The sequence below is a fragment of the Chamaea fasciata genome, unplaced genomic scaffold (genome assembly GCF_029207755.1).
Source record: "Chamaea fasciata isolate MVZ Bird 193981 ecotype frontalis unplaced genomic scaffold, bChaFas1.0.hap1 SCAF_6, whole genome shotgun sequence".
Lineage (NCBI taxonomy): Eukaryota > Metazoa > Chordata > Aves > Passeriformes > Sylviidae > Chamaea > Chamaea fasciata.
The window spans coordinates 39,161,492-39,188,850 of NW_027094091.1; the positions used below are offsets into that span (position 1 = coordinate 39,161,492).

Sequence of the window (27,359 nt, forward strand, 5' to 3'; positions counted from 1 at the left end):
ATAACACAAAAATAGGAGGAGCAAAGAGGGCCTGCAGTAGTGAAGATGAAATGGTGTAATTTGAATGTGCATTTCTAGGTTTAGTCACTGTACCTAATTTTCAGGAACTGATGAGGGTTAAGCTCAGATGAGCCAAATATTTTGGTGCCAAAACACGTTGAAGTTCTGTGACAGGCATTTGGGTACTAAATCCCTTTCAAAATCTGAGGTTTTGGCATAGTGATAGTTATTTGGAGAGGCTTCTATTATTACGTAAAGGCATGACTTGTAGTTTTTAGAAAGAACACTGAATTCAGCAGACAAGTTCTCCAAGCCTAACAGTGCTCAAGATATACTTCTCTTCATGTTTGCTAGAATTTAACAACCAGAAAGTGTAAACAGAGTGAATAACTAGGGAAAGTAATGCTTCAAAGGATTTTAAGTTCTCCATTTCTAGGTTACTCTGAAATACATTTGCCTCTTTGTTGAAGATGTAGTTAAAAATGTGAATCGTATATTGAAAGGATTTTTTTGCAAGCAGGAAAACCAGGCAGAATCTACTCTAATTGGTCTATGGTAGTATACTTCCAAGAAACTAGATTAGATATAATTATCCTGGGAGGTTAGGCAACCCTCTTATCCCCATTAATGTACTTACATAATGTATGTTTTAATACCATCTCACAGTAAGGTTACTAGTAAACCATAGGAGATGTGCAAATTTCCACTGTTGCCTTTTCTTTCTCAAAGGCACAGAAGAGGTACCCGTATTCCTGGAAATATGGTTTTCTTTCTTGTCCTCTTTTTGATATAGCTTATTATAGGGATTTTTGATTTTCCAACAAGCTACGCCTTGGGTGTGTGTTTGTTCTAAAGGAAAGAAAACGGTGATTGTGAACAGCTGAGTGTTTCTCCATTCCTTGGAAGAAGGTTGTGCAGCTGATCGTACCTGCTTGATTTGATGGTAGATATCAGCAGTAGGAGGAGGAGATTCCTGATTTTACATGCTTTTTTTCGCTAGTTAAAGGAAGGTGAGCTGCTGTGCAAAACCTGGTATGCCCGGGAGTGGTCTATAGTATGTAAAGTTCCCTGCTACTTGTAAAATTTCTGTATAATGTTACCATTGTAATGGTATAAATATTGTTATTTATGTAAACCTATTAGTAAAAGAGCACATTAGGCTTTAGGATTCAGGCCCCTCATTAAATCCTGTGAGTACAGCTCTTACTAGTTGTTTTGAAAAGGAAAACATTTTCTCCATATCCCCATCCTTGGAGGTACACCGTCAGAAATTTGTGAACTTCTTGAACTATCTTTCAGTAGCTCAGTGAAAGATTTTTCTTCTATTTTTATTTCTCTGTGGTTGAACACTGTCAGTTTTAGTGATCTGACAAACATGAAGACTCTGCAAGTGCTTTTCCCCTTTGTTTCAGCTTTCTTGCTAGGATATAACCTATATAGAAGCTTCTGATTCTGTTTCAGGTTTGTGTGGGTGTTTTTTTGTTGATGTTGTTGGGTTTTTGTTGTTTTTTTTTTTTTTTTTCTTTACTTTTTTTGGGTTTTGGTTTATTTTCTGTGTTTGAATCATGAATAAAATTTCTTGTATAAAATAAAAGTATAAGAACCACTACCCAACACTGAAAAAAAAAAAAAAAAAAGAAAAAAAAGCATTCTTAGAAATTCTTTGTTTCTTGCATGTTTTTGAGACTGAATATTTTCCTGCAAGGTATACACTAACTGATATGGCCAATGGCCAAAATAGTGATAAAGAGGTTGTTAGGATGAATCGTGTTGATCTGATGAGGGCTGACTAATAAAATCAGTTTTGATTTAGAAAGCAGCATCCGCAAAGTCCACAACAACAATAACAAAAATAAGCAAGCATTAACAAAAAAAGCTATGGTTTTTGTTGACATGTTTTGTTAATTCCACTCCACCTTTGGGCATCTATTTGAAAAGCAATTTTTGGACATGCAGCCTTCTGTGATGGGTACTTCCAGTAGGTGCTTACTCAGCTTAGAGAAGGCTTTCTCCCCTACTGAGCTCTGTGTGAGCTGAAGTTATTTTGAGCAGTTTGGATTGGCACAAGGTAAATTGTTAATATTAATGCCTTTACAACTTTAACATTTAAAACTTCATGGATCCTTCTGGGGAGAAGTGCTGAAATCCAAGATCTTGATTTTACCATAATAATCTTGAGCTTTGCATTCACTACAGATTGTGTGTGCTTATTTAGGAAGCAAGCAAATTTTGGCAGAGTTGGACTGTACTTTTAAGACCATCTTGCTTTCTGAACTTCTCTGATAGGTCATTGTGTAGACATACTCTAGTGATAGCAGCAGCTGTTCATGGTACTAGAAATTACAGGAGGATTGTTTCATGTCCCTGATTTTACAAAAAGGGCTGTCCTCTTTAGATACATGGAACTGTATGAGAGTTAACCAAAGATTACATGAGTCAACAAAAATAATCCTCAAAGAAGATTGCATGTTTTTTCAGTTTGTCTAATTTCAGTCTAAGGTCTGTGGGACCTTTGGTTTGACAAACCTCTGGATTTTGCATTGAATTCCAAGTTGTGGCTTTATAAAAAAACACTTCCTTTTTTTCAGACCAGATATCCAGATGTTAGTGGATCAAGTTTTGTGTGTTTCGAGCTACAGCAGTTAATGTTTCAGAATACAATACTTTGTGTTTATGTGTGTATAGTTGAAGCTCTCAGAAGACCTTCCAAATAAAACATTTGGTACACTGCTGGAAAGATTTTATGTGAACATTTCTTCCCTTGGTTTCAGTATTTGCTTTGCTTTTAAAACATATTTTTTAAAAATCAGAAACAGTATAGGATGTGATCTTAAGGAAATAAATCATTCACCAGTGCATCTGTTTTTTGAGGGTGTGGAGCTTTATAAAGGGCAGGATGGAGTTGTCAAATATGTTAGGCAATTTAAGTAGTACTTTTGGTAGTTTTCAGTAATGGTAAGATAATAAGAAAAAGCATAGAATCACAGAACGGCCTGGGTTGGAAGGGACATTAAAGATCATTTAGTTCCAACCCTCTGCCATGGGCAGGGACACCTTCTGCTAAACCAGGCCGTTCAGAGCCACATCCAACCTGGGCTTGAACATCTCCAGGGCTGGGGTAACCACAGCTACTCTGGGCAACCTGTGCCAGTGCTTCACCATCCTCACAGGAGAGAATTTCTTCCTAATACCTAATCTAAACCCACTCTTTTTCACTCCTCCTTGTCCTGTCACTGTAAATAATCTCTCTCCATCTCTTCTGTAGACCCCCTTCAGATACTGGAAGGCTGCAATTAGGTCAGCCTGAAGCCTTCTTTTTGCCAGGCTGAACAATCCCAATTCTTTTAGACTTTTGTCATATGATTTCTGGTGGACTAGATTTTGAGAAGAGGGGAAGGATATTATGTGAAAGGCTAACATGATCTAAATAATTTTTGAAAAAGAATTTATTTGCATCCATAGGTTTTGCTTTTTGTTTGAATGAATAAGCCAAATAGCAGTTGTGATGGTGATAATTTTATCTGTATTTTTTGTCATCTTTGATTCCCCCGCTGACTTTGATCACTGTGTGAAAGCAACATCGAATTATCCTGTTGTAAATAGAGAACATACAAAACAACCTACAGAAATATGTGAAAATTTTGCTCTAAATATTTAAAGTACGATAGTACTTATACTAAAGTAAAACAGTTTACAGTACTTACTGTGCCTCTCAGCCAATTGCTTAGCTTTTCCTATGAGGCCAGTATAGATAGGAACAACTTTACAGGTGCACAAGTCAGCTGCAAAGCTCACCTACAGTAGTTCCTACATGTACAGGGGATGATTGCATTGATAGGTTTTCCTGTCTGTACTTGACTTTGCCCTTACCTATTACCCATGATGCAGTCATCTATCACATAGTCATTTATTGTTATTTCACAAGTCTCTCATTTCAGCCCCAAGTGGTGTTTAATTGGACTGAGTTTTACACTTACACTCATACTACTTAATTTTTATTCATGTCTCATTACTTTTAATTGCACAGTAAAAACAGGACATGGTGCAAAGAAATAGACTGGACTCTGATTGTAGCGTGCAATTGATATTTCTTTAATAAATTCCAAACACTTTTATCTGTGGGGAAAAGAGTGGAATTGCAAAGATATGAAGGGAGAGCATTCTGCAATGTGCTGTGTATTTTTGGACAAGAAATGATAGGAGTTTCTTTTCAAAGCCTAGGCTGATGTGTCAACATCTGCATTTGTAAGATTTATCTAGTATTCAACACTTCATAGCAAACACTGAAAAAGAAGTGCTGAACCTGCAGCACCGTTTTTATTGCCTCTAATCAGAAACAAATTGCAGTATAACTGAACTTTCTGTTTATTTCATGATGTGTAACTAGCAACTTGCCATCTGAATGCTTTCAGTGGTAAACTGTCTCAAGGGGAGGAAGTATGAGATTTTTAAAAAGTCACTTTCACTATGGGATTGGCTTGCTGCTGTCAGCATGCCAGATTTGAAACCAGATTGAAAGTTGTGTGTTATAGATCATATTTTCAGCAATCTTCATCTACTGCTGAGAAAATATGAAATAAATCCTGTATAGAGAGTGATAGAGGAACATCATAGCAGGCATCTACTAAATTGAACACTAAGTGAAAAAGCACACACCTCTACGCTTTCAGACAAGTTTTGTAGCTTCCCTCCTCAATTTAACATTACTCCATCACTTACTAAATGTTTGGTAACATTTTATGCATCTGTAAATCCCTGAAGTACTAAAATGCATTTATAATTCTAGTATTTATAAAAATTTGCCTTACAGAACTGAGCATACTATTGCTAAATGTGCCCAAGAAACAGGGTTCTCTTTAGCCTTGGCTATTTTTTCTTCACTGTGCACCAACAGAAATGTTGCATCTTTTTCCCTTTGTCATTGTGCTGTGCCCACCCAAAAAACTTGGTTTCTTCCTTTCTAATATGTATGTGCACATAGTCATGACTGTAAGGATGAACATAGGTTATATAAAAGGGAGAAATAGGTAAATAGGTCTGACCATATATACTATTCCTGACCATTCCTCATTCTTTTCTTTGCCAATAAATACTTTGTTGGCGAAGTATTTATTTTCCAGGCCAGATTTCAACTTGTTCTTCATCTCTAATCTAAGTTTCTCCTCATCAAAGATATTCTTTCCTGCAGAATCTCACCCTCCCTCCACTGGATTTGAATTTATTTAAAAAAAAAAATTACCTCAAGAAACTGTATTTTGTTACTTTAGGGGTTTAAAGCTTGAATTAAAGGATTTCAAGGGAATGATGGGTAGGTATTGAGTATCAGCTCAAAAGCTACGTGTTTCAAAAAAACCGACACTACCTTAAAAAAGAGAGACATTTACAATTAAATGCTCTCTGAATTGCAGCTTTAGCTAATAATTTTGTTATGATATTGTATGAATTATCCCACAAAAGGGATAATTTTAGGTTGTTTGTTGATTTCTGATCTTCTGTGTTTCAGAGATTTTGTATCAGCAATAGTGTGGCCAGCAGGACCAGGGCAGTAATCATCCCCCTGTACTCAGCACTGGTGAGGCTGCAGCTCAAATCCTGTGTTCAGCTTTGGGCTCCTCGCTACAGGAAAGACACTGAGGTGTTGGAGTGTCTCCAGAGAAGGGCAATGGAGCTGGAGGGTCTGGAGCACAGATCTTAGGAGGACCAACTGAGGGAGCTGGGGTTGTTTAGTCTGGAGAAAAGGAGGTTCAGAGGGAAGCCTGGAAAGAAGTTGTACTGAGGTGAGGGTCGGTTTCTTCTCCCAAGCAACATCTGACAGAACCAGTGGAAATTGCCTCAAGTTGCTCCAGGAGGGGTTTAGATTGGATAATAGGAAAAACTTCTTTACTGAAAGGCTAATCTAACACTGGAACAGGCTGCCCAACAAAGGGGTTGATTCACCATCCTTGCAGGTATTTAAAGGATGGACATGTAGATGTGGTGCTTGGGGATGTGATTTAGTGGTGGACTTGGCAGTGCTGGGTAAATGGTTGGACTTAATAATCTCAGATGATTTTCCGACCTAAATGATTCTATGTTTCTGTGACTGTCAAGCAACATCACAACATGTAAGACTGATGATTCTTCTAATATTTAGAACGCTATGCCTTCTATAGTGTATTTGCTTCCAGTCCTTTTATAAAGAGAGATTTACCATGCATCAGGCAAACTGGGCTTGCTGAGTCTTGTGGTTATAGCAGATAGAATATCAAATTTTTTGCTCAAAAGTGTGATCAGGCAAGAAGTTTAGTGTCCCCTTGTGGTACAAGTTCCTTCAAATTCTTAAACGTTACGTAAATGCAACTATTTATTTTGTTAAAATTCATGGTTCTTCAAATGTCATTGAAACAAGGCAGTGAGCTCTCGATTGCCATTATGGTAGAGAGGCCAAGTGACTTTTAAAAATCAGCACTATCTACTTTTGATGTTTGAAATAAAGAAGGTGTGTCAAATGAGAGGCTATCAAGTTGACTTGATTCATGGCTAAAACACTAGTAAAAATGCCAATTCACACAAAATTATGAATGTAATAGTTTCCCCCTAAAAAAATTGGTGATTGAAAATATTTTTTTTAAATGAGCTGAAGTTGAGTGTAAAGAAAGGAGAAGGTACATTTATATGGGCATATTAGTCTAGTTAAAGTGATGCTCTCCAAAGATTATAATATATGGTATTATTTGAGCACTACCAAAAAAAAAAATTAAACCATGAGTGTATTGTCTTGGAAACTAGTGTTTCTTGGAGTCTTTTGTGGGATTTTTTTTTTTATTTCAGTGCAGAACCCTTAACTTTCTTAAAAATTACTGGATTTGGTTTGTCTTTAAAAGTTATTGATGCTAGAGACTATTCAGATTTGTTACTGGCTTAGTTTCTCCTGCTGAACTGAGAAATATCTTGATGAACTTTACTGTGGGGATTTTTTCCTTTCTTTTTTATAATTTCTGGAGCAGATGTTTGTCTTGTATGTGAGACATAAATTGTAGGATGTGGTATAGGTGATGAAGTTTACACTTTTCATTGCCTTCAAAAGCTGCTGTAAAATCACCAGCTGTGTTCCCATGGGTTTAGTCAAATCCATTCAATCAAATGTCCTACTCATGCAATCTTTGAAATTCAGGGAATGACAGATTTCATGGAGTCCGTTCTTGAAACAAATAATTTATTTTTGCTTAATTAGGTGAAATATAATCTTGAAATATGAGATTTCTATTTTTTCCAAACTCTTAGAAATCCTTAAATAATTAAGCCCATGTGTTCCTTACTCTCTGCAAAACTGTTCAGAGAGAACAAAGCCAGTTAAAAATTCAGGAATCTAGTGCAACTAGATAGCTGAGGAAGATACATAATGTTAAGGGTTGTCACCAAGTTTTCTGCCTAAAATTAGAGATTAACAGGATTTGAAAGCCACAAAGCTTTAAATTTTTACTGGTGAATGAAGGATTTCTAACAACTTCGATCAGATCTTTTAATGACACATTGTACATTGGCAAGGGCAAAGCTGTTGTCGCATAAAACTCCAGGCCTATCAGCCCCCTTAAGATCTGTGAAATATGTATAGCACTGCTTTAGCCTCTGGTTATGGTAGGATTGGAAAGATATGAATGTTATTTTGAGGCAGGTTTTATTCTCCTTACTTGTAAAATAAAATACCATGTGTTGCAGAGGTGAAAAACAAAGCTACATATCTATGAAAGACCTCACAAATTAAGTTTATGGATGTCACAAGTTTAAAATGAGTGCTTAACATTAATGAAAAAGTCATAAAAGAATAAATGTCAGTATATTTTTTTCCAGTAAAAGAGCCAAAGAGGGAGAATACTTCAGGGAGGAAATTTTCCTTCCTAATTCTCATTCCATCCAGTCCTAGTAAAGGTTGCTCATCGCATAAATCCTGAAGAAGTAATTATTAGGAGCATTTTCCCTTAAAAGGTGTATAGGAATGGAAACAGGTAGGCACCTTTATTTCACAAGAGTCAGAACAATAAGAGAAGTTTTATTCTGAGCTGTCACCTAAATGATTTCTGTGAGGTTTTAAAACTAACGTATGCTAACTTAGACAGGAAGCAATCAGTTTTTCATTGGAAAAAAAAAAAAGGAATATACAGGAATGCCTGGGCATCCTTTCACAAAACCTTCTGGTACCTCATGTTTTAGATTTGTTTTGCTCAGGTGCAGTGTGGCCCCAGCTGTCTTCACATGTTCTTGGCTGTGGCTTTCCTAACAAGCCTTCACAGGCTGTGGCTCCTGAGGAGGGCAGTGCTCCTATGGCTTTTCAGAAGTCAGATTGTATGTGGTGTTAGTTAATATCCATTTCACACCTAAACTGCTTCCAGGCCTTGAACCAATGTCTGCAGTCCTATTGTACGTCAGCAAAGTATGTGTTTGGAGCCAGGCTGTCTCTGTCACCAACTCCATGACTGCGTCAGAGGCGCAAGTAATTTGTAACCTGTATGGTGAGGGACACGTGGGTAAAGGAGAGTTTTCTGAGTGTTAATTAATGCCATACTAAAACCTGTGAGGAAATCAAAATTCATCTTCTGAAGAAGGACCTGAACAGTATAGTAAACATGGTTTCGTGTAATGGGTTTTTTTCTGCTTTCTGTGAAGTGATTATTTTCCACTTAGAGTATGAAGTAATGCAAGGAAAAGCAGTATGTGATCCTATCAATGAAGTTACAGTGCGTGTATAATAATCTCTTATAACTTTGATGTTTTTCTCTACTTATTATTTGCTTTCTCAGCTTCAGCAACTTTCCTCAAGCAAGAATTCCTAATGTTTAAAATAGAAAAACCCTAGTGTAAAGCCTTGAACACCCCTTCGCAACATAAATAGCTCATATATTCCTGTTCCGGCCTACTGTTGCTCAACTGACACACATTTTTGTCTGACATAGAACTTTGCATAATGCCTGTGATTACTTACTTAAATACCTTTTTCAGGAAGGTATGACCTTAAGTTCTTTGAGAGTCTAGGTGTAAATAGTAATTTCTTTTCTTTGTTCATTACACTGTTGACTATCCACCAAGAACTGTAAGGTGTCAAAGAAGCAGGATTTACCTTATTAGTATTCTGCCTGTAGTTTCCTATTACCTTATGGTTATCTGTTTCATTTTAGACTTAGCTCATTCTGAAGGTGCCTGGCTTAATTATTTTGAAGACCATTAATGCTGTTTTTTCTAAAGGTAGTGATAGCATAAATTGCTTAGACAACTTTCACTTCTTGTGTGAAGCCAAAGAGTCAAGGCCAGATTTCTTCTCTATGTGAGTTCTAACTGATCAAAACCCTATGATGCAATAGGCCAGAATAACTTAAAATTTACTTGTAGATTTGTTCTTTGTAAATCTAAGTATGCCTCACTATTACCAAGCAGTACTGTCAAGCAAAACTATTTCAAATGTTCAAAATGAAACCAATCTTTTGTTAACCTGAGATTCCCCATTATAAAATAAACCGTAAGTAGAGTTTATTGATATCTTAATATCAATAAACTTGTAAAAAAATAGATTTACCAACATAAATATTTAGATATATTCTATCTTCAGGTTTGTGTATGTCTGAAATTTAGATCTGTGCAAACAATAGGTCTGTGATGACTCATCATGCAGTTTTTTATCATAATTATTTTGTTAGAATTATGTAGTTTAGCTGTTCTTGATACAAAGTTCAAGAAGTTTTTGGACAATACTCTCAGGCACATGCTGGGACTTGGGGATATTCCTGTGCAGGGCTGGGAGTCGGACTCAGTGATCGTTGTGGGTCCCTTCCAACTCAGCATATTCTGTGATATAACTGGTGCAAAATCTACTGGACATGTTCTTAGTGATAACAATGTATTACTGCTGTAAGTAGCTCAGAAATGTCTAAAAGATCCTAATAGATTTCTCTCCAAGAACTACTGTTCTTAGCTAAACAGTCACAAACTAGAAGAATGGAGAAATGGCAAAAAAAGTCAGTAGGGCACAGTTGCTGGGAATAAGAATCCAGTATCTTGCTTGTCACCTACCAGGAAGTCATGGTTTGACTTTACCAATCTCTGAATATGATAAGTGTACATTGTAGTACTCCAGCATGGGAGCACTTCAGTGGCAAATGAAGAAAGAATGTGTAATTTTCACACTTTTGATACCATGCTCCTTCATATCTGTGCTGAGCTTACATGAAGCAAAACATGTGTTAGTTCCCAGTATTGTTTCTATTCCAGGACTTCTTTGATACTCTTATAAATTGAGGGGGGCTGTAGGGTTCTTTCTGTAAAACTATATGGAAATCCTTCCATAGTAAAGATTCTGCTCTGCTGAAAACCAATTTTGAGCTGGCACTTTCATTCTATTTTGCAGTCATGGGAAAACGACTCCCCTTTTACTTGCAGGGAAAAAAAATATTGGGATGAAATTTTACATAGATGATAACAGAAAGATGTATTTCTTTCTGTCTTATGATGGAACTTATATTTAAATGTCATTTTTAAAGAGAAGCTAAAAAAAAGAAACTATATGATTTACTTGATTTTCTGATCTTAGACATCAGCTGGAGGTATATTTTTTGTTACAGTGCAGGAAACATAAGGCATGAAAAATGAGTAATATTTGTATTAACAACAACTGTTAATTCTTCATGCAAACTAGAGTCCCATGGTTGTCAGTAAAGACTTAAGTAAATCCTTGTGCAGGGAATCAATATATTTTGTGTCTGAGAATAGCCTGCCCCATCCTGACCATGCCATATCATAGTGCTTTGTGTTGGTACAGGGAAATGGATTGTCATTGTAAACATGCTGGTGCGTCTCCTCTGATGGTCTGGATCCTGATGCTTCAAAATGTGACATAGCTTCAGCATGGACATGAGATTAACAAGACTGTCCTTCACCTATTGCATGTTGGGCTATAAGATTCCTAAGGTGCATTGCTTTATTGCATGCTCAGTGCATGTTTCATTTTTCCAGTTTTCATATCACAGATGAGTATGTCTGACCCCACTGTTTGAGTATCTTGTTTGCACTTTGCTGTTTATCTTTTTCTTCTTCCCACTGCCTTCTACCCAGTTATCAGGGGCCTGATCTGGATTTGCCAAATCCCAGATATTGCCTAAGCTGAGGGGGAGATTCGGCTCTTCCTTTTGTGCTTGGAGTCTCTTAAAATGAGTACTTCAGTAGCAACAACAATAGTCTGTATGCAATAATTTTCACCAGTACATTTCTTTTCCCCTTAAGAACTTCTTGAAATGCTCCCTGGTTTTGTGGGTGGGTGGCCTGAGGTTAAATATAGTTTTTACTTTCAAAGCTAGTTTTTCTCTGCTTAACTTTCTAATTAAGTGTTGAAGTAGAATATAGGCCAACTACCTACATGTGCCTTTGCATTCATCTCTGTTTTCCATTATTTTGTGTTTCCTGGAGTATGCTTATTTTCTGTGGAGCTATATATCGAAAAAGGGTCCTTAATGAAATCTTATCCATTGAGCTAGTGCTTGCTAAGTGTGTGTTCTCAATCCACTCATGCATTTGAGGAAGAGAATGGAATGGCTTTGGGAACTGCAGCTAGCTTGTTGAGCCTTGTAGCATGGCATCTATTTCAAAATTGTTAACAAGTCCTGTGATAATGTAGTGAAAACTATTTGTTCAAGTTGTAACATTTTGTAGATGTGCTTTTCTAAATGCTTATTTAATTTTTAAAGTGTGTTGGTTCTACTGTCTTGCCAAAATTTTATTTGTGACGTTTTTATTTATTAACTCTATCAAAAAATATTTTTTAGTTTATTTATTTTCTGAAGATAATTAAAAAGCAAGCACTACAATGGAAAGTTACTTGCTTGTTTACTTCAAATGAGAAAGATTCATGTAGAAACACTGTGATTAGAGACGTGCATATATATGAAAACAAATGTTATAACAGAGAGCTAAGTGTCAAAATAATACACACTTTAATAGAACCTTAAAGAAATAAAAATGTCTGAATTCAGTGTAAAACATATAAATGTCTAAATGAATAAAATTTGCACTTTAAGGAACTGAGAAGCCAAAGAGAGAAGGTATAGCCTATGTACCAGGTCAAGAAACTATTTTGTATGGGAGAAATGCTGTATATTGTAGTGATTTAAACAAAAAGTCTGCACTGATTAGTGCTGAAGGCAGAAGAAGCCAGAGTTGGTAAATGAAAACAGGGAGAATAATAGTGCATTGGGGGGAAAAAAAAAAAAAAAAAAGCTGAAGAAACAGCCAGCTGGGGCAAGTACTTATGCACAAGACAGATTCTGTGTCAGTGAACTGCATCTGGGCCACGGAAGGCTTTGATTCCAGGTCTTGCTGATTTAAAAACTTGGTTATCCTTGAGGAGGCTGGGACCATTTAGTACAGGTCACAGACTCCCAGAATGCTTTGGGTTGAAGGGACCTTAAAGATCACCTACTTCCAGCCTTCCTGCCACAGGCAGGAAATCTCCCTCTGGACCAGATTACTCAGAGCCTCATCCAAGCTGGCCTTCATCACTCCCAGGGATAGGACATCACAGCCTCTCTGGGCATCGAGTTCCAGTGCCTCACCATCCCCACAGCAGAGATTTTTTTTTCTAATATCTAATCTAAACCTACCCTCCTTCAGCTTAAGGCCATTACCCTTTGTCATATCAGTACGTGGTCTTTTAAGAAGTTCATCCCCAGCTCTCTTGTAGGCTCCCATTAGGTAGTGGAAAATTGCTCCAAAATCTCCTTTGGAGCTTCTCCAGGCTGAATAGCCCCAACTCTCTGAGCCTGTCTTCATAGGAGAGGTGCTCCAACCCTGTGATCAACTTAGCTTGGCTAAGGTGCACATCTTTCCTGTGTGAGCTGGATGCAGCCCTCCAGGTGGGTCTCACAAGGGCAGAGCTGAGGAGCAGGATTGCCTCCCTTGGCCATGCTGATCTGAATGCAGCCCAGGATGTGGTTGCTTTCTGGGCCCCCAGTGCGTTTTACCAGGTTGTGTTGAGCTTTTTGTCCACCAGCATTCCCAAGTCCTTTTCTCTAGGGCTTCTCTCAATCCATTCTCTGCCCAGCCTGTGTTTTTCCTTGGGATTGTCCCAACACAGGTGCAGGACCATGCACTTGGCCTTGTTGAACATGATTTACACAGGTTTACACAGGCCCACCTCAAGCCTGACAAGATCCTGTGGATGGCATCTCTTCCCTCCAGCGTGTTGACGGAACTACACACTTTGCTGGTGTTGGCAAACATCCTGAGGTTGCCCTCAATCCCAGTGTCCTTGTCTGGACCATGTGTTGCAATTGCATTGTCATCAGTGGTGTAAGAGACCTTAGGAAAGCTAAGGCTTGTCTCTGTTAAACCCCAGCTGTAGAAGGGACAAATACTTGAAAGCTGCCATGAGGGCAAGGCTTAAGGCTTGGCCAGTACAGCAGCTAAACAGGTTTTGGAACAGGGCCTTTGTATGGGACTGCATGAAGGGGTGTTGCACAGCTGTACCAGACCACGTTGCACACCTGCATGGGCATCTCTGTGCCATGCTGTACTGTATACTCTTGTCTCAGTTTCAGCACCAGGGTTCACTGTAGTCTAGTAGAAAGCAGTACAGGTGGTAGCAAAGTCAGAGTGGGGTTGTCAGAGGCTGAGATCAAACCTTCAGGATGAGACTCAGCTGCCTGAGCTGCTGCACCACAGCCACCACAGAGTTAGAAATCTTTGTGTTCACCCTGTCACTAAAGGGAGCCAAGGGGCAATGCTGTGCCATCAAGCACTGTGTTTGTTTTCTGCTGTACACTCAAGATTTCAGTTTTTTAACTTTATATTTTGTCAGTATCCTTACCAATGTAGTCTTCCTTCGAGGTTCTTTGGAAAGACTTGCAAGAGGGTGGATACTTGTAGTGTGCTTAGTGTTATTTTTAAATAGAAGAGAGAAACTGAGGCTGTGTCTAGTTTTAAATTTTAATTAGCAAACACAACAAATACTACATTTTTAATTTTTTAAAAATGCTTTGTGAGGAATGGCATAACTGTGACATGCATATGATCTGTGTGGATCTTAGCTTGCTGACAGCTGTGCAAGTTGTGGTTTTAACTTCATGTACTGCATTGCTTTCATCTCGAAGCAAACCCCCATTTTCTCTATGGAAAATAATTAATAAAAAATTATGGTCTGGCATTGTAATAAATTAGGTTCAGGCTTAATTTGAAACTATCGGAAGACACTTTTAAGAATCCCACTAATTTAAGTTTAGAGGGCCATACCGATATTCATCCAGTCGTCTTGTACCTCTCCGGATTTATTATATTCAGCAAAACTTTTCTGTTTATTTCCCAACTACAAACATAAAAACTAGAAGGACTTCACAATCCTTCAACTTTTTTTTCCCATACTCAATTTCTCCAAGTTATTTTTTGACAGCAGCCAGAACAACAAGAATAATTACTTAAAATAATTATGCCACCATTATTATTGTCTAAGGAGAACCCCATTTAAAAAAAACATCATTTCAGCTATTTGAGTTATACTTTTGTTCCCATTCACTTCTAAGTCGTACTTTTGTATTGTTTCCTGGAAATTTTTGTCAAAAATTATCAAAGTAATATTATTCAAATGCTTATTCACATAATTATTAGCTTTTAGGTTAACGTAATCTTCACTTATGTAAGGGCCTAGCTATTTAAGCTGTTACCAGTAACTGCAGCATTAGGCCAGTAGGCCAGTAAATATTTTTAACTTAAATCCGTTTATCCTGAAAAACCCTGAATAGGCCATCTGTCATGGTTTTCTACTAGGAGAGGTGAGATTGTAAGTCAGATCATAAGTCATGGTCACAATTTCCACTAGAAGGGGGTGGTATGAAAAAGAGGTACTTGCAATAGTGTATTTCAGTTAGTTTAGTGGGGAACAACTTTTAATTAGCTTATTTAATCTTTATTAAAAAGGATTCCAAATCTTCTCCTTTGATAAATCTGTCACAAGTTTTCATTACACATTTGGCTCTCCTATCAACTCCTTGATGACAACGGAAGTCTTCTTCAAAATATTTAGCAGAATTTTCTTTAATATAATGCATGCAACCTAACTTCAGCAAGTATTCTAAATACCTTCCAACAGAATATCAAATTTCACCTTCTAAATAATTTGAATTCAGGTCTTTAGTTTTTAGAAGAAAATAGTTGCACCTCAGTTTCCAGGGGTGACCTTGAATTTTCTACCAACTGGCATTCAATGATATTTAATATCATTATTATTTAATGATATTGATTGGTCACAGAATATGCACAGATTTGTATTGGTGAATTATAGCTATAATTCTTACTAATCACTGAATGGTTGGGGTTGGAAGGGACCTTAAAAATCAAACCCAACCCACCTGCCATGGGCTGGGACACTTTCCATTAGACCAGGCTGTCAGAGTCCCATCCAACCTGGCTTTGAACACTTCCAGGAATGGGGCATCTGCAGCTTATCTGGGAAACCTGCCTCACCACCCTTACAGTACAGAATTCCTCTTAATGTCCAGTTTAAACCTACTCTTGTTGTGTATGAAGCTATTCCCTCTTGTCCTGTAACTACATGTACTACGAAAAAGAAAAAAGAAAAGAAAGCCCTCTCCATTTTTCTTGCAGGCTCCCTTCAGATGCTGGAAGGCTGCAGTTAGGTCACCCAAACCAGGAGTAAATTTCTTGCAAACACTGATTTATTAAAAATAAGCATTAGCTACTTGTACCCAGAAATCAATTCAACAGTTATGTTTTACACAATTACATGCTAGAATATGAGGGAAAATGACTAATGCTAATGATGGCTACTCACCCTGAAAGAGATTCTGAAAACTATCTGAAGTGTGGTAAGAAAAATTGAAGAAACCAGCAAAGATAAAGTAGCAGTAGCCTGTCCTGCCCTGGAGCTGTTACAGACTGTGTTACAAAGAGCAATGATACCTAAGCAAGAGGATAAGCCCTTCTTTCCAGCAGTGATTACCACTGTCTACTGTGGGTCCTGTATGACTGACCTCTCACAGGAGCAGTGTCTGAATTGCTCACAAGCCAGAGCTTTCTATATTTAGGGTTGTCAGCAGAAGATGATTTATGACTGCCCAGAATTTTGTATTTGACAGAAAAGCTTCAGTTAAAAATGCTTCTCTGACAAAGAGGAGATACTACTTCTGTGGGACCAAGCAAGGTCTTAAGCACATTTTGGCGTGTATATACTTCTGGTATTCCAATGAAATCTGATTTTCTCTTTGTTCTTAAAAGTTAACTTAAATTCAGTATTGGTGATCTATCCTTTGATACAGTGGTGCTAAATGGTTAAATTATGTCTTTTGGGTATTTTACTTTTATTGGGCTTTTAAAAAAAATTACTTTGTCTTTGTCTTATTGTATTTCAATAGTGAGCTCTGCCTGATTCTAAGTGGATTTGATTTTACAGCATAAGTATACCCTTCTTCTGTAAATAAACCTCATAAGAATGGGAACAAACATTGAGAAATAACTTCTAGTTTTGTATAAGCAGAACAAAGTCCATTGAAGATTTATTGTAACTTCTTATGCCCTGTACATTTGGATAATTGCATGCATAACTTCAGGAGGTAGTTAATGCTTCAGCTTTGTGGATTTTTGTATTGAACGTTTTCTGCTATTTCTGTATCTTCCCTGAAGAGTTTTTGTCTGCCAAGTGCTGGGTATGGTTTATCAGGTGCATTTACCAGTCATGTCTTTACTGTTGATTGAAGCTTTGATTTAAGCTGCTTGGCAGTCATGTATGGTTAAATATATGCAAACTCACAAGGCAAAAATTTACTTTGTTCTTGTTCTCAACTCCATGTTCATATCAAGGCTGCTGTCCTTTCTGCTTGGGAGTTTGATGCATCTGGAATTTACATGGAGAGGTCCTGGGGGGTGGGGGGTTAAGCACCCTTTCATTGCTCACCCTCAGCAGTAGCACATACAGTTGCATTGCTTTTTGAAGGTCTGAGGAAAATTCAACAGAGGTGTTTATCCTTGGATGAGCAAAGCATTCCCTTGAAGAGTAGCTGTGATATTAACAGCAAGAACCTTTTAGAGAGCAGAGTCATATTTGAGGATGGAATAGAGGTTGCTTATAAAAATAGTTCAAAAACTGCATCAGCAAATACAGACATTTATACCGTATCTAAATGTATAAAAGTTGGGGTTTTTTAACTATTAAATCAGTTTCCATAAATATACATTTCTCAACATTTTATTCTTGAAGTCTTCAAAACTGCAAAATGGCATAATTACAGTGCTAAAAATTTGCCGTGGGGAAAAAACTCTGTTGGTGTTTTTCTAAAGAGCCTTGAATGATTTAAAATTGCTTTTTGCTTTACATAAGAGATACTCTTCCTTGTGAAAAAACAAATACGACTATGAAGGCAAACATACCCACAAATTTTAAGTCATTAGTAGCCCAAAAGACTACTTTCTTTGTAGAAAGAGATCTTTCTTGAGCTTTCTAGAGCTTTCTTGTCATGCTTTGGGCATAGTAGTTACGGAGTGGTTAAACAAAGCAATATTAGGTGCAATAATTTTTGTACCAGTCATCTTAAATTTATTTATTTTCAGTGTTTGAATTGTTTGAATTAATAAGTGAAATTTGCATCCTTAGTTGCGACAAAAAAGAATCAAAGTCTCAAAGGACTAAGGACAACTTAAAATACATATTAGCAGTAAAAGAGAAAAGAAAAAATCCACAAAGGCTGGATTTAGTTGGAAATAATTATATGGTTAATTATGGTACAGGACTATCAAAGTAATTTCTGAAAATTGATTAGATAATATAGGTATTAATTTAAGAATATAGGTATTAATTTAAGAATATGCCATAGTTGACAGTTTACAAACTTAAACAAGCTATAAGTTCTAGAAAACTTCGTTATAATATAATGTTTAATACTTTAGAGAGGGCTGCTGATTCTGTGAGGATGTTTTGAAAGAGCTGCGTAGCTAAGTTAAATGACAGCTCTGTTTTTTCGTTACAGGTAGGGAAAGGCATTTAGATGTGTATAACTGGGTTTACTCTTCCAGTAGTGCCCTAGAAGCACTTCTGAAATCAGTCATTAATAAACATGACATGTTTGAATTCAGAGTCTTACATACACTTAATGCCAAGGTGTTTGATTGCGTATATCCAGTAGCTATACAAGAAAGCTGGTACCATTATAGTCTCGATTGGTGTCATCATTCTAGTTGTCAACTTAATAATTTTTGGGCATATGTACTTGCTTTCTGTTGGTCTCTGCATTGTTTTTAATGAGGCTAGAACATTAGGTATTTTATTAGGTATTATACAGGTACTTTAGTTGGTTGCTGCAGGTATCAGTCAGGAAGATAAGACTTCTCTAGCTTCATGGCCTTTCATGCTATTTTAATTCAAAGCTAGAGTAAAAAAGTAGTCCTCTATTTGGTGGGGCAGAAGGTACTCAGCACTTCTGATGATATAAAGTTTTACAGGTAATTATCACATCTGTATGTGGAAAGTAATTTTTTTCCCCCGACTTGAAAGAACCAGTAGTGAACCACCATAGCAGTAAGATATTACTGTACTTTTACAGCTGTTGACAGCAATCACAAATATTCTAATATGAATTTATTTATTAATATAGAAGTAATTTTAAAACCTGAGATTTGGTTTCTTATTTGTAGAACATATTAGTGTCATCATGTTATTATGCTGTGGCTACACTGAATTGTCCTTGTGAAACACAGTGGGCTGGCTAAGAAAAGCCAGTGGCTTACTTGTGACACAGAAAATTGCAGAAGCAGTCAGAGATTTCTACTGCATCCAGCCCATCAATTCGTGGTTTTATTCAAATTAGATTAATTGATTAGAAGTCACAGCTTGGTAAGACTCAGACAAGAGATACATAATGAATAACAGTGACTGTATTTATCTTAGCAGAGCCTAGCATTGAAGGCTGTTTGTATTTCAGTATTCCTGTAGCTCTGCTCCTGGAATATTTTGATGGTCTGCCAAATCGTGCAGCTGGACAAGTACCATCACTTTGATTGCTGTTGGGAATCTTTGAACACAGAGAAAAAAACTTTGCTTAGATAAAGAACAGTATGTTTGTGTTCAATTTCCTGCTGTTCTGTGATAGCAGTTAGATTCTGATAAGGACTGAAAAAGCATAGCCTTTGTTACCTGAATCTGGTTATGCTCCTGAATTAAGCATATCAATTCTTTTCTCTTGCTAGATTTCTGAATTTCTTTAAGAGATATTATGCTTTTGCTTCATTCAACTGGCTAATTTTTAGTACATCATCAGTAACCCCCTAACCCCCTTTCTTTTTAGCATTGAGACTATACAAGATGAACAATAATTGTGTGTCCTTTGCTTGGCTAAATTATAAGTAACAATTTTCTTGCCTTAAAAATATTAATAAAGTAATTCTTCCATTTTTTAACAAATCTAAAGATAATGAATTAAGATTGTTTTCAGGAAATTTATTTGTAGTGGTTCTTCAGGTGTATGAGTAAGAGCAAAGTCTTTCTTTCAGTTATGATCTGGACAGTGGCAGTCATTTTGATTGCTCAGGACAAAAAAGAGAATTGCAAATCTTCCAAAGGATTCTGCACGCCAAAAAGACCAGAATAGGACTGTACCTATATTCAGATGATTTCTTGTCTTCACAGGTACAGGCACTATAGAAAGGATTGATTGATCACTTACTGAGTATGATTCTGTATCTCACGTTAAGATTTCAAGAGAACCAAAAATTATAAAAATCAGTTAATCTTTTATCTCACTCACCTCACCATCTCCAGTGCAATAAAGCTAAAGCTAATTTCCACTTATTCCTGTCAGTTCCATGAGGTCTTGTGGGGAATACAGCTTTGTGCATTTCATAGTTTGGAAACTATGTATTAATGGTTAAGTGAGGAAATGGTAAAGCTGTCATTTTCCCAGAAGGTAGTTTGTCAGACTCAGAACCTGGAAAGATGAAATCTGCTGTAAATATAAGTATAATTTGTGTCCTGCATGGAGATGTATTGCAGAAAAAATGAACTTAAGTTACAGGTGCATAATATCCAATGATGCTGCATAGTGCAATGAGAGGTCTTTAGCATTATTGTATTTATGTTCCGGTTTTATTCAGTCTAGTGCCACCCTTATTTGGAGTACGAGGCACTCAATCTGGTTGGTTAATCTTTCTGTTTATTATGTTTCATGACTCTACAAAATAACACATTTTAAATTACAATATGTTATAAACAACCAGATTAGAAATTGCTTCAGATGTTTAGAATAAAATTGCTCAAAGTTGTTTTTTGTAATTAATTAGCAAAGTTTTCCACTGAATACCTCCATTGCCAACTTCAGTTGGGAAAAAAACAGATTGTGAAATTTGAAACATACTTATGAAGGTTTCTTATGCTTAATAGCATGCTTTACTCATGTTGCATTTCCAGAATTTTAGTGTTACTTAAAAGATATTTTGTTATTGTTACAAACTAAAAGTAAATTCAGAGGGAATTTGCAGTTGGCACACAGAATTTATTTCAGGTGTGCCTACATTAGTTTTTGCCATTTACAACACATCCTAGCATAGCACTTCAGGATCAGCCAGGTATTCTGGAGTATCTGGGCATGGGTACATACAGGTTTGTGTGTTTTCACACTGTTTATTTGTGTCTGGTATCTGCTACTACTTTAGGGCTATTTCTACTTTTTTCAGTGAATGTGGGGGTTTGTATCCAAATGTTACATAGTTTTTGGGATGGTACTAGTCTCTGAGGTGTTCTATAATAAAATCCCTTTAAAATAACACTTTTAAATTAAAAGTTACAACTGGAAGATTTAACACGGAGAGAAGGCACTGTATTTGCTGGCATTAAAATAGTATTAATGCATGTAAGGTGTGCTGAAAGTGCATGACTCCTTTCTAACCTTTATGGTTTAGCACTTTGGAATACTTTAGGAAAACATGTTCTTTTAAAAATATGTTTGTTAGCTTGTTCAGATATAACTTAAAATCTGTTTTTAAAGGCATGCATCCAGAGACATGCACACAATGAATTCAAAGTGTCAATGTTTCAGGGAATCTAAATTATTTTCAGAATTTCAGAAATTGAGAAGGGATAAGTGGAAGGAGAAAATGTTGGGCTGGTGCCAAGCGATAGCTCGTAACCCTCACAGACTTCCAAACAGCACAAGAACACCCGAGGTCTCAGGTGATGCTTCACATAACTCTACTTTGGTGAGTGAAAAGTTGCATTTCGTCGTGGTGGCATGCTCAGATGAACTTGAGGGTGTTAAATTTATTTTTTAAATTGTACTGTTTGCCATTGCTTGCATTTCCTCCGTGTGTGAAACCCTTTGAAACAACATCTGTTTACTCTATCCATTTGCCTTTTTTTAATCTTTCATGTTATGCATGGTTCGCTCTGACTTGCATGCTGTGTCTATAAATCAGTGTTGATGTTTTGTGAATGGTAAGGTCTTTAGGCAGGAGATGACTGAATACGGATCACTTAAAATCTTTGTGATCTTAATCAGTGCAATGGCATCCTGATGAATACAGCTGGGCATTGTCTAAAGGCACCTCATTTGCTCTTTGTTCCTGCCTGTAACAGGAACAAAGTATCATGTGTCTAAATTGTCTTAGACAGCTGGATTTTAAAATTATCTTCATATATTAAACATGCTACTGCAAGAGATGGTAGAGTTTCTGCATGCAAAGCTGTTGATAGTAGATGTTCAGGCAATATAAAGTTGACAGTTTACATGGTAGAGTTAAAGTGTATCATATGGAACTGAATAAAGTTACTCATTGGTAAGAATTTTAATCCCACAGTTTTTGTTCATTGCAATAAAGCCACTTACATCAGTAGACCAGGTGAGTAAGAACTGGTACTTGTCTGTAAAGGCTTCCAACTGCCCCATCTCTAAGAGCAAAAATTGTCTACTTGTCTGCTTGTTTTAATTCAACTGACATTTTCAGGATACAGTAAGAGTGAATATTTGAAATATATCCAGTTCAACATGCCTGCTTCAATTTCATTAATGAGTGTTAAATAAGCACTATATTTCTCTAAGAAACATGAGTGATCAGGAAATACTGCCCTGCGGTTGTTGAAATGTGGACAGGATGACATCTAAGCTAAAAGGTGAATAATTGTTCCTAACCACTGAGGAAGTGTGGTAGTCCAAATGAAGAGACAGTGGTCTGCTTGAAAGATGTTGAAGTTTTGGTGAAATAAACCCCCTGCTTAATGTGGCAAAATTATTGTGTTCAGAGGTAAATTATATAGAATGTAAGTTTCTGCTCCAGAAGGGAACACAAAAAGGCAGCCTTGAAAGCTGCAAATTTTATAGTTTATTGTATATATCCTAGAATATTGTTATAGCTCCCTTTCCTCTAGAATACCTTACTTTCAGAGAAATAAAAGGAAATTAAAAATCAATGATTCGATGAAAAAAAGATGTCAAGTATATTATCCCCACATTTAATTACTATTGCTAATTTATTTTAAAATGTTATTTAATTGCTTTTAATATTTAGCTATTAATAGTAATAGGAGGTAGCTAATAAGGAATTGGTATATGTGGAAATTTGCATATTTTGATTTCTGCTTGACTGCTATTCAACATTTAATTTGGTTTGATATTCATGAGGTAAGCATTCCAATCTACCAGATAGGATTTAGAAATGATGAACTGGAAATCCAGTTCAGAACTGGTGAGACCATAAACTTGGCATCTTTTAACCGTATTAATATTAAAACTTGTTCAAAAATAACTTTGCATGTAGACTGCTGCTTAGTTGATGAAGTGTGTAAGAAAGCCAAAGAAATAAACTGCTGGGAAGATACTGTGTGTCATTTAATATCGTGGTTTGCTGTAGAACAATAATCTTCACAACAGGAAATAAAACAATAATATCTCTTGAGACCTCCCAAGCTTTCCTTTTCATTTTCTTTGCTTCCCACTCTCTCAACCATGACTTTTTCTGTCCCTCACATCTGAAGAAAATGATATTCAGTATGAGCTTTTGCTGGCAATGTCTTTCCAGTTTGCAGGATGTTGTCTGAAGGTCCTTATTTCACTTGTGAACATTTTTAATCTGAAATTTTGTTTGAAATCAATTTTGATTTCGCTTAATAGTCATCGCCTTTTCAATATTAAAAAAAATTCTGGCTGGTCTTGAGTGAAGATACAGACTTTAGCACTGGAAACTGAAAAATAATGAAACAGCAGAAAATAAAGAATATAGGAAATTATTTGTTCTTAATGTATAAAGCCACTTTTGATGAGCTATTCAAGTCCCTTTTTTCTGAATTCAACTTCATTTTTCAATGCATTGCAGCTCCTCTGTGGATCTGATTCCCTCAGTAGGGGTTTATTTGGTGAGTCTTGTGCCCATGTGAGCCTGTGTCATGAGGAGATAGCTCTTTGCTTCCTTATCCTGTAGGTGACAAGTCTGGGTTTGGAAGGAAGCAAAGTGGAATGTAGATTGTTTCTTTTTTTGACCTCTGCCATGTACAATTCTGATTCAGCAGAATGTCTTCTTTATCTCAGAACTTCAGCTAAGGCATTATAAAATACTTTCCATTTAAAACTAAACCCCAAAATGGGCATTTCACAACGCTACTTTTCTGAAGGAAAATGATCTGAAAATTGCAAGCAACTCTCATTAATTTTTCACAGAATTGTAGAATACCAGGGTGGAAGGAATCTCGAAAATTAACTGGTCCAGCCTTTCTTGGCATAAGCACCGATATAAATAAGATGGCACAGCGCCCTGTCCTGCTCAGCCTTAAAAATATCCATTGTTGGAGAATCCAGCACCTTTCCTTCAGAGATTATTTCAATGGCTCATTGTTCTCATTGCAAATCATTTTTGCTCTTGTGTCTAATCAGACTGTGTGCAGAGTATGCCCAACTTGTACCCATTACTTCTTGTCTTTTCCTTGTAACTCCTTGTAAAAGGGAGTCTTCATCATCTTTATAGCCACCCTTGAAATACTGGAACATGATGATAATGTATCCCCTAAGCTTTCCTTTCTCAAGGCTGAACAAACCCAGTTGACTCAACGTATCCTCATGTGGCAGGCTTCCCAGTCCATTTTTATGGAAAGAAATATTTTTCTCTGTGTCAAAAACAGAAGGAAGCTTACAGAGCAGGAAGCAGGTTATGATCATTAAGAAAGTGCTTTTTTCATTAAGCAAGTGGATGGAATACTGAACAGCAGTGGAGGAAAAAATACAGAAGAATTAAGCTCATGAAAACATTAGAATGTATTTAAAGAGTTTAATAAAAATCAGTTGCATCATTTCATTTTATTTGATGTTAATATATTCTAGCTTCATTGAAATTAAATAAATTCTGAAATATTTTAGCAGAACTCAACTAAGGATTCTTGGAAACATTTTTCCATTATTGTTGTCAACTTAATTATAATATCCCCAAACTTTATCACCTTAGCCTACTTCATTTGAAGATTAAAACTGCTGTGTTCAGTTTTAGGTGGCACTCTAGCTTCTTGGTTCGGAGCTTACCTTGAAAGTTTTGTTTCATTCTGTCATCAAAGGAGTCATAAGTTCTTAAAAATGTTGTTTAATATTGCAGTTTATTGGATTTGGAGGTTTGTATTGATAGTTTTAGATTCATAGTGAGTAAGGCTTTTTTTAATGCTCAAAACAATTTCTTATAGTCAATTAACTTGGTGTAGTGGAACATAAAACTGGAATTGACTTTGCTTCTCTGGTAGCTAGAAATCATCTCTTTATCAAGCTAAATTTATTATCAATTTATTTCTGTGTACGTTGTTTCTAAATTTTGAAGATTCATCCTTTGTAATTTTCATATTTTGAGAGACCTGTAATACAACTTCCCCTTTCCATCATAGTTTCCATGTTCCCATGAGTATCTTAGAAGATCTTGTCTATTCCTGCTCCAGTTTGAACAGGAATGACAAGTTTTGCACAGTATTCCAGATCAAACTTTCTGTTCCTAACAATTGTATCACTACTCCCTGTCCAGTAGCACATTTATCATACTGTATAGATTTAGAATCACTTTATTGATAGTTTTTTGTAGCTGCTATGTTAGTTTTGAGACAAAACCTCTAGACTATGTTGACTTTTATTACATGAAGACTGTATCAATTCAAATTATTAATGCTCTTCTATCCTTTTCTATTCACCAGGCAATATGCAGATTCATATCTTTTTCATTTTTCTCTTTCTCTGATACTTTCTTGAATTGGGGAAAGAATAGTATTTTTTTCCTTCACTTGAATCTAGATCTTGAAAGCTCATAATTTTATGCAGTAGTATTTGCAGGGTTTTTGTCTTCTGAAAAGATTATAGATATAACTGAAAATAAGAAATTCAAAATTATTTCTTTATTAATCAGTCTATGCTGACAGTATCTATTTATGCTATGATTCTGTAAGCATATGTATATGTGGTGAATTCAAATGATTTTGATGGGAATATGTAAAGATGTATTAACATTGATAAAGCAATTTGCCTAGAAGCAGTTCTGTGTCTGACTGTTTTTGCAGAGTGTGTACTGTTTCTCTGGATCCTAATTCAAGACTTGAGCATTATTATAATCTATGTTCCCAATTGTTATTTGCAGCCTCTTCCGCACAGGGCATGGACTGGTCCTTAGTTCAGTACATCATGTGAAGCACATGAAGCTAATGGCACAAGAGCATGTACTTACTGCTGAATTGTAGTCATTAGAATAAAACATTTTTCCCTCTTGTATTCTCAACCAGAATTATACGTGAATATATGTAGAAGTGTAGGCAGGTGAGAAACTAGATAATTTGTGTTTCTATATGCAAATGAAATGTCGGAGTCATGGCAAATGATGAGTTTAACTCTAAGGAAGGTTTTCTTTTTTATGTGAGCAAATGATGCCATCTGCTTTTCCAAGAGAAAGTGAAATATGATTATGAATGATCTGTTTGACATGGGTAGATCCCATGTTGCCACATATGATTTTTGACTGAGCAAGCTAATATTAATTGATGGTCATTCCAAAATATAATCAAACAAGCGAGGAAAAGAGGGTTTTTGGGGGTTTTTTTTGCTGTTCACCCTGACAGACAGCTCAGCCCCCCACAGCTGCTTTCTCACTCCATCAGTGGGATGGGGAAGAGAGGCAGAGGGAAAAGGTGAGAAAAATCATGAGTTGGGATAAAGACAGTTTATTAAGCAAGGGAAAACCACACATGAAAGCAAAGTAAGGAATTTATCTGTTGCTTCTCATGGGCATTCAGATGTTCAGCCATCTCCAGGAATGCCAGGCTCCATCGTGTTTAACCATTACTTGGGAAAAAAAAAGCCACTCTCAATGTTTCTGCTTCCTCCTCCCCCTCCTTTCAGATTTATAGGCTGAGCATGATACCATAGAAAGCGATTTATCCCCTTGGGCAGTTGGGATAAGCCCTCCTGGGTATGTCCTCTCCCAACTCCTTGTGCACCCCCAGTCTCCTCTCGGGTGGGGTGGGGTGAGGAGCAGAAAAGTTCTTGTTGTAAGCCTTGCTTAGCAAAAACCAAAACAACCCTGAATTATTAACACTGTTTCCAGCAAAAATGGAAAATATAGCCCCATGTGAGCTACATGATGAAATTTAACTCTATTCCAGCCAAAACCAGTACAGGTTTTCCTCCAGTGATGATGAAGTGAGTAGCTGGGATTTAACTGTAAGTTATGCTAACTATGTGAGAGTTGTAATAGCGTAAGAATGATTTGTCACTAGATGGTCTTTAAAGGTCCCATCTAACCCTAACCATTCTTTAAATCTGGCATCTTTATCTAAACACCTAAACTTAATTTCAGAACAAGAAAGATTTCTTCATCTGAGTTTGAATGTTTGGCTACCTGATTTTCATCAAGATAATGTAATTCCTTGATGAAATTCCTGTGAAATAGTGTGCATCTAGGTTTCTTTTTATACCGCAAGCCTTGAACTGTTTATCTGACACGAAGTAATGGGATGTTTAAGATCTGTATTTTAATTTGTTATAAGAAAACCATGTAATTTAAAAGTCAAAAACTAGATGTGAGAAAAGAGTAATTATCTAAGAATATGGAGGTGGTTTCTTCTGAATTATCATCTTATTTGTATAATTATTAAGTAGATTTCGCAAATGAGACCGCAGAAGTAGCTGGGAAATCCACAATACCATACCTAAAAGTCTCTATAGACACTGGTTTTAAAAATATAGTAGTAGCGTTAATATAATAGCCAAACAATGTGTGTTTGCAAGTATAACTATGGAAGAGAGAGATTATACAGTGAAATTTGATTTTAAAAGGTGGAGAATTGTTCACTAGTATAATAAATGACATGAGTTTCCGAAGTATCTGTTCATGTTAAAGTGAGA

At 36.5% G+C, this 27,359-nt stretch overlaps 1 protein-coding gene across 6 annotated transcripts in view; it reads left to right on the forward strand.

The window, feature by feature from the left end:
* Positions 1-27,359, forward strand: part of MARCHF1 (membrane associated ring-CH-type finger 1) — a 225,967-nt gene that overhangs the window by 116,272 nt on the left and 82,336 nt on the right. For 5 of the 6 annotated variants that reach the window (XM_066186036.1, XM_066186034.1, XM_066186040.1 and 2 more), the window contains one exon: positions 21,071-21,210. The exons of the other annotated variant lie outside the window; for it this stretch is intronic. In XM_066186036.1, the coding sequence (XP_066042133.1) occupies positions 21,109-21,210 (102 nt within the window). In that variant the 5' untranslated portion in view covers positions 21,071-21,108. The remainder of the gene's footprint in view (positions 1-21,070; positions 21,211-27,359) is intronic. 6 annotated transcript variants of the gene reach the window in all.